An 11,468-nucleotide genomic window follows, 5' to 3' on the forward strand; every position below is an offset into this window, starting at 1 on the left:
AAAATAAAGCACCCTTTAAATTTTAAAATATTCTTTAATTCTATTATAAAATCGGCCCGTAATTTTTCCGTTTCTGTTTTTAACGTAAAATAAGCCGTGCCATCTTGGAATTCAATCGTATACGCCTTAAATTAGGCACTCTTGAAGCATCTCGAAGATTTCCGTTGATTCCGATAATGTGCCACGTACCCAAGCTATTGTTATGGGACATCTCACGCGTCAACCACGTGGTCTATGATAGACCATCTATCCCCGCAATCTCATAATACGTAGCGTTGTGCTTTTCCTGCAGCAGAAAAGCACGGTGGCGCCTTAGCTCTCGCTGTTTTGGGAATCACCTTCCCGTTTGTATCCATAATTGGTCCCCAAACAAAAAACAAAACGAAAAGAAGGACATGCAAGAAAACAAGCGGTATTCTCAATACAATCTTAACCAAAAGTTCAACTTGAAGTCGGGTTATCATGGACCTACAGCAACAAAACTTTATATACATCCTACTTAGGCAAAAACAAAACATAGAGGTTAAGAAAATTACGTACGTACGTAAAAAAAAGTATTTCTCGTACACCCTAATGTACATGTGTTACACCTTTTTGACACGACATTTTGCTATAAATTTTCATTTTTTGTGGCCTTCTAAACATAAGTAGGAAGTTAAAAATGAAAGAAAAATTTAAATTCGAGTTCTGAAAGTGAAAGTTCATAACGTCCATTGCGTCCCCATCATTGTCAGCGTCGATTAATTGAACACATCTGGGGAGATTCTGTAACCAGTTAGCGACAATTTTCGGATTGCTATCGCACTTTTTGACGCATGATGTGAATATTTTTGCATCACCAAGTGCGAGAACTTTGTGAAAATTTGCTTTAAAATTCTTGACTCCCTAATTACCCCTTTTAGAAAGAAAAGTATGCCGTTTTGTAGCCCACTTTTCTTGACGGTCATGCATATTTTCTTCTACATACGCTGCATGTAAAAATTTAGCAACAAATTCAGTAAAATTGGTAATTCGAAAAAATGTAACCATTTCCTTAAGCAGGGCCAAAATTTATAAAGCTTCTGTTGAATGCTCATATATGTACATAGTTATCGTAATATAGAAAAATCGTATCTCCACTTTTTACGTATTTACGAAGTGTTTAGCTACTTGATAGCTTTTCGACAAATCTGGTTATTAAAACTGTTTTTTTATTTAATATAAAAATTAAGTATGTTATTATATTTATTTTTATTTGGATCTGGCATCTCTAGTAATCATAAACTCCTTGCCGAAATTGCTTTGACCTTTTGCACTTATTCTATTAGCTATTCTTTCCAGGGATGCCAACTCTTTTAAGGCGAATTTGGAGGAAATTACTGAAAAAATTCCCCTATTTTCTATGGTATTCCCCAAAAAAACGTTTACTATTTAAAGCACTTCATTGTTATTTGTATTAAAAAACCAAGTGATATCAATAATTATGAGATAATAAGGACAATCGTTTTTAATAATATATAAAACTATTACTTCTCAGTATATTTCGCAAAGCATATCTATAATATATGCATGCATATCAGGCATTATTCCTTCGAACTAAAATCAAATTGGTTTTATTTTTAAACAGTTGTTCTGTTTGTAAACTTGCCTCCAAAGTATCAATTCCAAGCCTATTTCTGATCGCAGTTTTTTTTTAATTATTTTGGAAACAATTTCTAAATACTTATTCATAAATACTTACTTTTAATTGACTGCTCAAAACTTTGCCGGACGTTAGCTTGGCACCGAAAGCGAAGTGAGAAATGATGGTGTTAAATATTTATAAAGGTAAAGTGAAAGTGAAAAGTGTCGTAAAGACAGATTGTTATTAGAAGATGTAATTTATTCTCCTAATAGCAATGTTCCACTAAGAATCGTTTCTATAATTAATTCCCCCATAATTTAATGCCATTCCCACGAAAAATTCAAATTTAACCAAATTGGCATCACTGATTCTTTTTTGATATTTAACATTTCTTTTTTGAGTAAATCTAAAAATGTTCACTAACATTCAAATATATTAACAGAACATAGAATAGTTGTCACTTGCCGCAAACTTATAAGCAAAGTTAAAAGTTGAGCTAATTTGTGCATCACTGTCTCCGTCAGCTTTGTTCAGCTAGCTTACTTCATACAAATACATCGATTCAACTTTTTTGGTAACTGCGGTGACGCTATGGACGTCACGCACTCTCACTTTTAGTCCTAAATTTAATATTAAATATAACAAAAAAGGTTCAACTTTTCTAACAAATATCTTTTCAAATTCAGAAAGTTTGAACAAAATCAAAACTGTTAATTAACTACATATAGTATGTTTGTATGTATAAAAGTGGTAAATAGATTTTCCAGTATATTTCAAATACATTTTTAGCTAAAACAATATCCAGACAAAATTTGACAAAAAAATAAGTGATTTGCAAGGTATCATAAATAGTCACATGTATTGTCATACATTTTGTAAAGGTTAAGTAGATTCATGGCAACCGCCAGACAGACAAATTCATGACTTTTATGATAATATGATTGTTATGACATCCTGTGAATCCCCTTATTTTTTGATTGCAAATAAGTTCTATAGCTTCATTGCTTATTGTAACTTAATGCCACGTCGAAATCTGTTTCATTTTGATTCTCTAAGTTCTACGTTCCGTTAAGTTAAGTTAAGTTAAGTTAAGTTGTCACAATCAGGCTTTAAGCCAATTATTGTTTATCTATATACATACATTTGCACACAAGTGAAATGATGAGTTGGTTAACAATGCATTAAAAAGGGGAACAAATTCCATTTATTTAAAGCTGATTTGCCAAAATAGCAAAATTTGCAACTTTAATTATACATTTAATTATTTTAAACTTTTGTAATTAGGAAGTGCCACAAAATATTTGTCCACAAGCATTAAAATGGCTTAGCCAAAATAAAAAAAATATATATCAATGAATAAAAAATTGCAAATATTTTTAAAATCGTAACAGAAAAAAATCAGTAATAATACTGGTTTTAAAAAATTTTTAACCAATGTCACAAAACTCACAAATTTTCAAAAACAAAAATAAAAAATCATAAATCGTACCGCACTTCTTCGCTAAAAAAATCGTAAAATAAAAACATCTATATTAATTTGAAAAAGTAGATATAATTTTCTGCATGCTGAGAAAACAATCCGCTTGCCACTTGCCACTACTATACCGCCGGCCTAAAATACGTTTAAGATGTACTAAAACATAATTACGCTTTCTAAAAATCTAGTAAATGCACTTTTTCTCATTTATCTTCTTTTCCACGCTCCTCTACACTGTAATTACCCCAAGAACCGTTTAACGGTAATATCAAAAATCTAGCGTATCAAACGAGTAAAATCTACTGCTTAGTATGTATTCAATAGCAAATAAATATTTTCTTTCATTGAATATAAAAATTTAAAAAAGGGAAATAAGCAATAAAATTAAGCTATGAACCATATTGAAATAAATTTTAAACTAAAAACTTTGCATTTCTTTTTTCCTTAATAAAACTGTGTATTTGAGTTAATCAGGCACTTAAGTACTTCAAAAACATAAACAAAATCAATCGATTGAAATCAACCGAAAATGTTATCATAAATTCGCGACGTCCAACCATGTTCAGGGTTGTGATTCTGTGAATTTTTCATAAATAGTATATACTTTTCCAATTGCTCAGCTGACGCTGGACCCCAGTTGGACTTTGGTTTTATGGCTCGATTGAATTTCTGTTGAAAACATAAATTCATTACACACATTTTATAAAAATTTTCTGATTATTCAACTAACACAAACCTGCATAAAAGTATTGCCCGGCTGCTTGTAGACGGTATATAAAGCCCAAAAGGGCAGTTGACCCACACCAATGAGCCATATCAGCCAAGCAATATTGTAAATATATTCCGGATACTCCATACCCTTATATTCAAGCGGTTTGTAGTTGATCAGCGTATAGACAAGCACGAGAAACATGAGACCAGGTGTGAAAATGGCCCAACAGATGCGCCAATAGAACCCGGTCTTTAGATTGCACATGAACTCAATGTCCTTGCAGAAGCGTTTGACGCCTATAATTATTGAAAAAAAGACATAGGAATTTAAATACTTTACTAAGCAGAGTCTACACGAAACACACTCACCATAAATCCATGAAATAGTCACAATCTCGCCTATGGCCAAAAAAAGTGCAATGAATGAACAACCAAAGAAATCCACCAAATTCAGTAGATATTGTCCGCCAGGTGTTGTATAGATCAGGCCACAAAGGAAGCTGCAGATTGCGAATCCGATTGTGATTGCCCATTGTGGTATGTGATCAAAACGATCCTTAAATACTGTTATAACACACGAAGACATGCCAATATTACTGCCGATACCTTTGAAGAAGGAATAACCCTATTATTATTCTCCGCTCTAACTTTATCTCCAGCGGTTGTCGAAAGCAATACTTACCTAATACGAGGAGCATGAAGAAGAAGAGCACAGCAAAAAATTGCGGTAAATATTTAAATTTTGCTATAGCTTCTGGATATGAGATGAAAGCCAAGCCTGCACCACCCTTAACCACTTTCGATATATCTGTGTTGTTGGTTTCCAGCGCGAGATTGCCAAGTATGCCGAAGATAACACAACCAGCGAGTATTGAGGTAATGGAGTCTATTGTCGTCACGATCATTACGTCCCTGTGGAATGAAAGAATGAACAAATAATCAAAAGTTCTTTATATTTTTGGGTAATTGGGCACGTTCAGAAGGCGCAACAGCTCAGTAACTGTTTCGATTGCACCTGCTGAACGCGTTGTTTTGTACTTCTGATCAACTGAACAGTTGCGTGTTAGATGATCGTAATATTTTTCTGATCATTTGAGACAACGTGTGGTGTGTTTTGAATTTGACAGCTAATGTATGAAGCCGTTCAGAAGACGCATTACGATCACTGATTTTTTAGCAACGGTTGCGCTCAACTTCTGCGCCTTCTGAACCTACCCATTGAGATCTTAAAAAAAGCGTAAGGAAGCAGAATATTCAACGGTGCCTTTAAGGTTCATCAATCTGAAGTTATATTCGTCTAAGTTTTCTTTTTTTTCGAATATTCAATTGAAACTTTTTAGGGTTAAAGCACCAAATTAAGGACAAAAAAGTTATGATGATTAATGATTTGTGAGACTGATGCTATAGTAATAATAGAAACTCAGAAATTATCTATACCCTAATAGAACATCCATATTTAACTACACACATTCAAAAAATATCGATATTCCTATTAAAATATGACACCTAAATCACTTTTAAAAATCCTTGGAATACCTGAAAATAGTCTTCAACACTTTTTCAATTCTCAAATGTCTTATAAAACAAATATACAGTTTTTTTTGAAGGAATTTCTGTCATAAAAATAAGAGTATATTTTGGCACTTCGACTACTAGAGTCGGCTAGTGGTTTTCAGTGAAAATCGTGATCAGCTCTGTCATTTTGTTAATTTATTTTTCCGTTTGGCAACTTTTTCGATTCGGTGTTACATGTTTCATAAGCAGAGTAGATCGTCGGTTCTAATAGGCCAATACAGGCCAATTTTGATTATACATTAGAAAGTGCTCCGTAAGAGCCTTCATAAGAAAAGGCATCGCTTTTCTGTTTAAACTCAAGAACAATGTTGTGCGTTGCCTGTTATAGGAAGNATAGAAACTCAGAAATTATCTATACCCTAATAGAACATCCATATTTAACTACACACATTCAAAAAATATCGATATTCCTATTAAAATATGACACCTAAATCACTTTTAAAAATCCTTGGAATACCTGAAAATAGTCTTCAACACTTTTTCAATTCTCAAATGTCTTATAAAACAAATATACAGTTTTTTTGAACGAATTTCTATCATAAAAATAAGAGTATATTTTGGCACTTCGACTACTAGAGTCGGCTAGTGGTTTTCAGTGAAAGTCGTGATCAGTACTGTCATTTTGTTAATTTATTTTTCCGTTTGGCAACTTTTTCGATTCGGTATTACATGTTTCATAAGCAGAGTAGATCGTCGGCTCTAATAGGCCAATACAGGCCAATTTTGATTACACATTAGAAAGTGCTCCGTAAGAGCCTTCATATGAAAAGGCATCGCTTTTCTGTTTAAACTCAAGAACAATGTTGTGCGTTGCCTGTTATAGGAAGACCAGGTAAACTTGGAAGTTTCACAAGCCAAAAAGTTGTACCAGCATCCATCAGCTACTAGAATGATGTGATCTCTAACAAACTGTTTCAAAGTTACTATGCTACGGCTACCGTATCCTTTCCGGAAGGTTATCGTAGCTTTTCCAGGCAATTCGTCGCACGACTAGAAATATTGATATGATCGATGGTATTCAGTAAGGGACTTTGTCTAAAGCTTTCGGGGTTGCCTGATTGTCATAGAAGATCACACCTTCTTATAAAACTTGAGCCCAATTTTAACAGTTTCAGAATCTTTTGATCTTTTTGGAGATATTTTCGACCACCTGTTTACATATATAGGGTTGTCGATGGTTTAAAGCTTATTCGCTTAAATACTTCCATTAGAATAGCTTTAGTACTTAGTACAGTACTTCTTCATCTTCTGCAACACCTTTGGAAAGGCATGCCGAGTCTTTCTATATGTTTTCCTATTAGACAGTATCCGGTCAGAGCTCCCGCAATGTTAGATATCTTCACTTCTCAGAGAGTATATTCTTCGTGGCCTTTTCCGATCCCATTCAAACGTCGGCCTGGAAATTCGACAAGTCGTACTTTGACTCCATCTGCCTCCAGCTTGTTTGTACATACTTAAGTTCTTTAAGTAGTAGCTTGCAAGTTGTGCATGGCAACCCTTGCGTTTTTTATCAGGAATAATCTGCTTGGTTGTGCCTTGCCTTGCAAGTTTGCCTACCATAGAGTTTGCTTCTATGTCCCTAAGATCAGAGGCCCAAGCGAGATGAAGTCTGTTCAGCTTGGCCATATCCTACGGCTTAGGTGGCAGTCCAGCGCAATTTTGGAATAAAATGTGAAAGAGCTCAGAGCTTTGATTTCAGCCTGTCTCTTAATAAAAATTAAGATGTCACCATGATAGCTTAGACCGCAGCGTGGAATATGCAGGGCCTGAAATCAAGCTAAGTTTCCGACTGACATCATAAGTAAAATATAAACGTTTTTTCTAATAGCAGTCGCACCCCGGCAGGTAATGGCAAACCTCTGAGTGTATTTCTGCTCCGGAAAACACCTTTTCATAAAAATACAATCGCCGTACGGAGTCGGCGTAAAACTGTAGGTCCCTCCTCTTTGTGTGACATTAAGGCGCACGCCACAAATCGGCGCAGATGCAAATCGGCCAAACGCTAACAGTGATATCTCTCAGCAAAGAGTAGCGAGCGCTTCCGTCGGTTATCCTACCAAATCCAATGGCAGAAAATCTAAAATAGCATTCAGAGCATCGTTTGTGCATATCATACTACACTAGGGATAGGTAAATTCGATATTCGAAGCTTCGATATTCGAATTTTAGCTCCGAAATGGCGAATTTTTGAAATCGAACTTTGTGTTGCTGCAATTCGGATAACATCGAATTTTTCTTAGGGATGCAAGTAAAAAATACATGTTTTCCGATCTGATGCATCGAAACAAAACATCTGTGCCAAGAAGGAACTGTTATTCTTAAATAAAAAAAAAAATAATGTAAAGTATTTTTTTGTTGATTTTTTATTTTAAATTTTTAGAGGCTTTTACGTTAGTAAATAGCACGAAGCTTTTGCCAGAGATGACCCCTAGTAAAATTTTCCGGAGAATAATTTTCTAGAGTATACCAGTCCTCTAACGACCTTCCAAAGTTGCTTTTTGCGGGATTTAATGAAGTAAGGATCAAAATGGCCCTTTTAGGCGGGAGCTAATAGGTTAAAATTATCTACGAAAATATTTCCCATGAAATTTTATTTTATATGTCCTAACCTTTAATTTCGCTCAGATATTTATTTTAACTATTTTTTTGAAAACTACTTAGGCCGAGGCATGAAAACTTTAGTAGGCCATGAAATAAAAATACGAGCTAACTTTCGCAAATCCGCCGAGTGTTTTACTACTGGATTGGTATACTTTCAGAAAATGTTAACAAAGTCCGGGCTGGTTTCGGCTGTCCTACAGTGTAATTTGAGTTTAACTTTTAACTTAACTTTAACTTTTTTTTTTTTATTCTTCAATCACCTCAAAAATATTGTAATTGTTGCATAGTATTTTAAGCACAATACTTCTTTAACTAAATTCGACTTTTCAAACAGGTGGCACCCCTCTTAAATGTTATTAAAAAATAAAGTTCATTTAAAATCATTTCGATTGATACCCATATTGGGGTAATTTATTTAGCTTATTAAATAATTTGATTTTGATTTTCTTACATACATTCATATGGCGCAAAACTAAAACCATATTACACATCTACAGCGCAAGCCTTTTTGAATATCGAACGAACGATACAGATTTTATGACTTGGTTTTAAATATTTAACTCGAAATTTCGAATCGAATAATCGAATGGTTGGGCAATGTTCAAAATTCGGAAAAAATCGAATTTCAACCCCCCACAACCCGTCCCTATACTACACCTTTGCTCTCTGGTGAACAGTCGATTATTCCATACAGGAGAATTCAGTCGTCCAATTAGTGTGATAAAAATTTCAAAAAATTTCATAAATTACTCACTTGTGAACGCGCTTATGAAAATTATTATATGAAGCATACATGATTAGCGTGCCAAAGCAGATGGCTAACGAAAAGAACATCTGTGTAATAGCAGCATACCAAACCTACCATTGAATAAAAATCAAATTAAAACTTAAGTAAACAACTATAATTGACGATACTTACCTCAGGATTAAGTAGCTGATCCCATTGCGGTTTTAGGAAGTAAACTATACCATCCCAGGCGCCAGGCAAAGTTAGTGCGCGCCCGAGTAGAATAAAAAGTACGACATAAGGAAATAAGGCTAGAAAATACGAAGCTTTGCCGGAGCTTTGAATGCCTGAAGAAAAATAAAATTGGAGAAAGCATTAGTAAAGCTCAACACATACATACATACATACATATGTACGTACACGAGTTGTAGTAGAACTTACCTTTAATCAAAGTAACTGCAATCAAAACCCATACCAGAAATAAATAGATCACAAGATCCAAACTTGGCGCCCCGATACCATCTTCAATATTATCCTTTTCGCGCAGCACTACCTTGCTTTAAGTAAGTAAGTAAAACTTAAGTGACTATTTAAGTACATACATGCATATTTATAAATTCATTGTGCCACTCGTACTTACGTGAAATACAACTCTGCTGAGGAGACCAATTTCTCATGAGATGTATTGCCAATTACGCTGGAGTTGTAGGTGGTGATTGACGCACAATTGGCGCCCCATTCCGGCTGACATGTCGCCCAAGGTAGCAATGGCGTGAAGGAGGCGAGTAAGTATTTGATTGTCAGTGCCATAATGGCGGCATAGTAGGTAGTCGCTAATGCTGTAGCGTAAACTTGGCCATACGCAATGCCTGTGGAGTTGGGAATTACGGTTATAATACTTATATCGATACTTTATTTAGTTGTTACTTAAATTAAATATTTTTGTGTACTCATAGAGATTAAGAAGAAATTGAATGATGGAACTTAAAAAAAAATGGAAAATGTTTATTTTACAGTTGTTTGGAGTAAATCAGAAATAGTCGGTGTAAGCGAGGTGAATTTCAGAAGTTTCTCATTTGAGCATAATTGTTTCAATAAACTTTGCCTGTACGAAAAGGACTTTTGAGCCTATCAATCTACCGTTACACACCAAGGTTTGGCCAGAGCTATTACATACTATACATACTCGTATCTTGCACGCTACGGCGGTTCTACTATGCCAACCTTGCAACCAAAAAGGTGCATTCGAAAGAAATTTTTCTGTAGATTACAAGAGTTTTTATGGTTTCAAAATTGATTGCTTTTTGATTGAATGGATCAATTAAAGGCGAACGCGGATACGAAAACGAATATAAAGACGGGGACGAGTAGGAAAACGAATACGAATACGATAACGACTGCGAAGGCAAATGCGGAGGCCAATAGGAAGGCAATGACAAATACGAATAAAAACCACTGCAAAGACCAACCCAAAAGGACTACGAATACAAGAACGAATACGAATATAAAGACGAATTCGGGGAGTAAAACGAATAAGAAACCGAAAAGAATACGTTTACGAAAGTGAAAATCGAATAGGAGGACGAATATAAAGACGAAGACCAAGACTAAAGATGAGGTTAACATTAAACTTAAGATGCATTTCTGCAATATGAAGAGCACTAGAAATTAATGAAAAGAAGTTCCACTTTAGTAGTGTGGTCCAGGCGCAATGGGTTTTGATTTTTTGTTTGTTTTATTTTTTTGTTACCGTTTTATTTTTTTTAAGAAGAGCTTTTTTATTTTCACATTTAGTTTAGTTTCGTGTTTTCGCTTTCAGGTGTTTTTGTTTCTGCATCTTCCAGGAGGGTTGTTATGGTTTCAAAATTGGTTGGCAAATGATTCAGGCTATCATTCGCTTATTCGCCTTTTTCTTTCTTTGAAAAAACCCGGTTCTCTATTTTCGAATTACGAAAAAACCGGTGAACCGGCATTATTTTACATAGTTTTCATACAGTGAGAATGCTTAAATATGTTGCAATGAAGTCATGACTAAAGTTAAAGATACTTAGCATTTATTTAGAACAAAGCAAAGCAAAATAAGTTCAAACTTTTTCTTTAAATCAAAAGTAAAACAAATAAAAATCACTGAAAATTCACGCCTGGTCTCATTTTAAATTTTTTTTTATACTTTATTGCATTTTTTCTGACTGGAATGAACAATCCTCGCATCATTAATTCCAGAAATAACAAAGGCGGTGACGTAGTGATCGATGTCCAGAGTATGAGGGAATACTTTCTTATTCAATTGAATGATAACTGCACAGAAACCAGCAGAAAAGATAAACTCTAGCATCCAGTCGAGGACGAGAATAGCAGTTTCGTGGGTGAGAGGCAACTAGTCTGCCAGAGTTCGGCGTTGAGGAGTTGATAGAGTGCATGAATCATGTTTTGTGAAGGCAGATTCGGATTTCGGCACTCAGGACAGTTGCTATTTCGAAAAGGTGTAGCACTTTGGTTATTCGAAAATACGCATTCCAGCCTTGAAATCCAACAGAGAATCACTCCTGCCAACAATTGTCGTTTTTGGCTGAACAGGCAATTGTGAAGTAAAGCCCATATAAAACCCACTCCCTATCCCCCATCATTCCTGTACTTGTATATGTCGCAGAAGCGTGGTCAGTGTCAAAATTCAATGAGGACAATAATGAGCTCATACTCGGCGATGGCTCATACCGCATACGAAAGAACTTTGGGCTTTGCGAACTTTACAACCACATAGACATAGTGCACGG

General features: G+C 35.0%; 1 protein-coding gene across 1 annotated transcript; it reads right to left on the minus strand.

Annotated features, from left to right (window-relative positions):
- Positions 1-3,495: 3,495 nt before the first annotated feature.
- On the minus strand, positions 3,496-9,563 carry LOC108370828 (sodium-dependent nutrient amino acid transporter 1-like; the record flags this gene model as incomplete). Its single annotated transcript, XM_017626241.1, has 8 exons — positions 3,496-3,749; positions 3,817-4,088; positions 4,161-4,397; positions 4,474-4,703; positions 8,722-8,825; positions 8,887-9,041; positions 9,136-9,251; positions 9,335-9,563. Coding segments are annotated over 8 exons (1,493 nt in total), but the record flags the coding sequence as incomplete, so codon positions are not given.
- Positions 9,564-11,468: the final 1,905 nt, after the last annotated feature.

The sequence above is a fragment of the Rhagoletis zephyria genome, unplaced genomic scaffold (genome assembly GCF_001687245.7).
Source record: "Rhagoletis zephyria isolate East Lansing unplaced genomic scaffold, Rhagoletis_zephyria_1.1 Rzeph_scaffold_04503, whole genome shotgun sequence".
NCBI classification, from domain to species: domain Eukaryota; kingdom Metazoa; phylum Arthropoda; class Insecta; order Diptera; family Tephritidae; genus Rhagoletis; species Rhagoletis zephyria.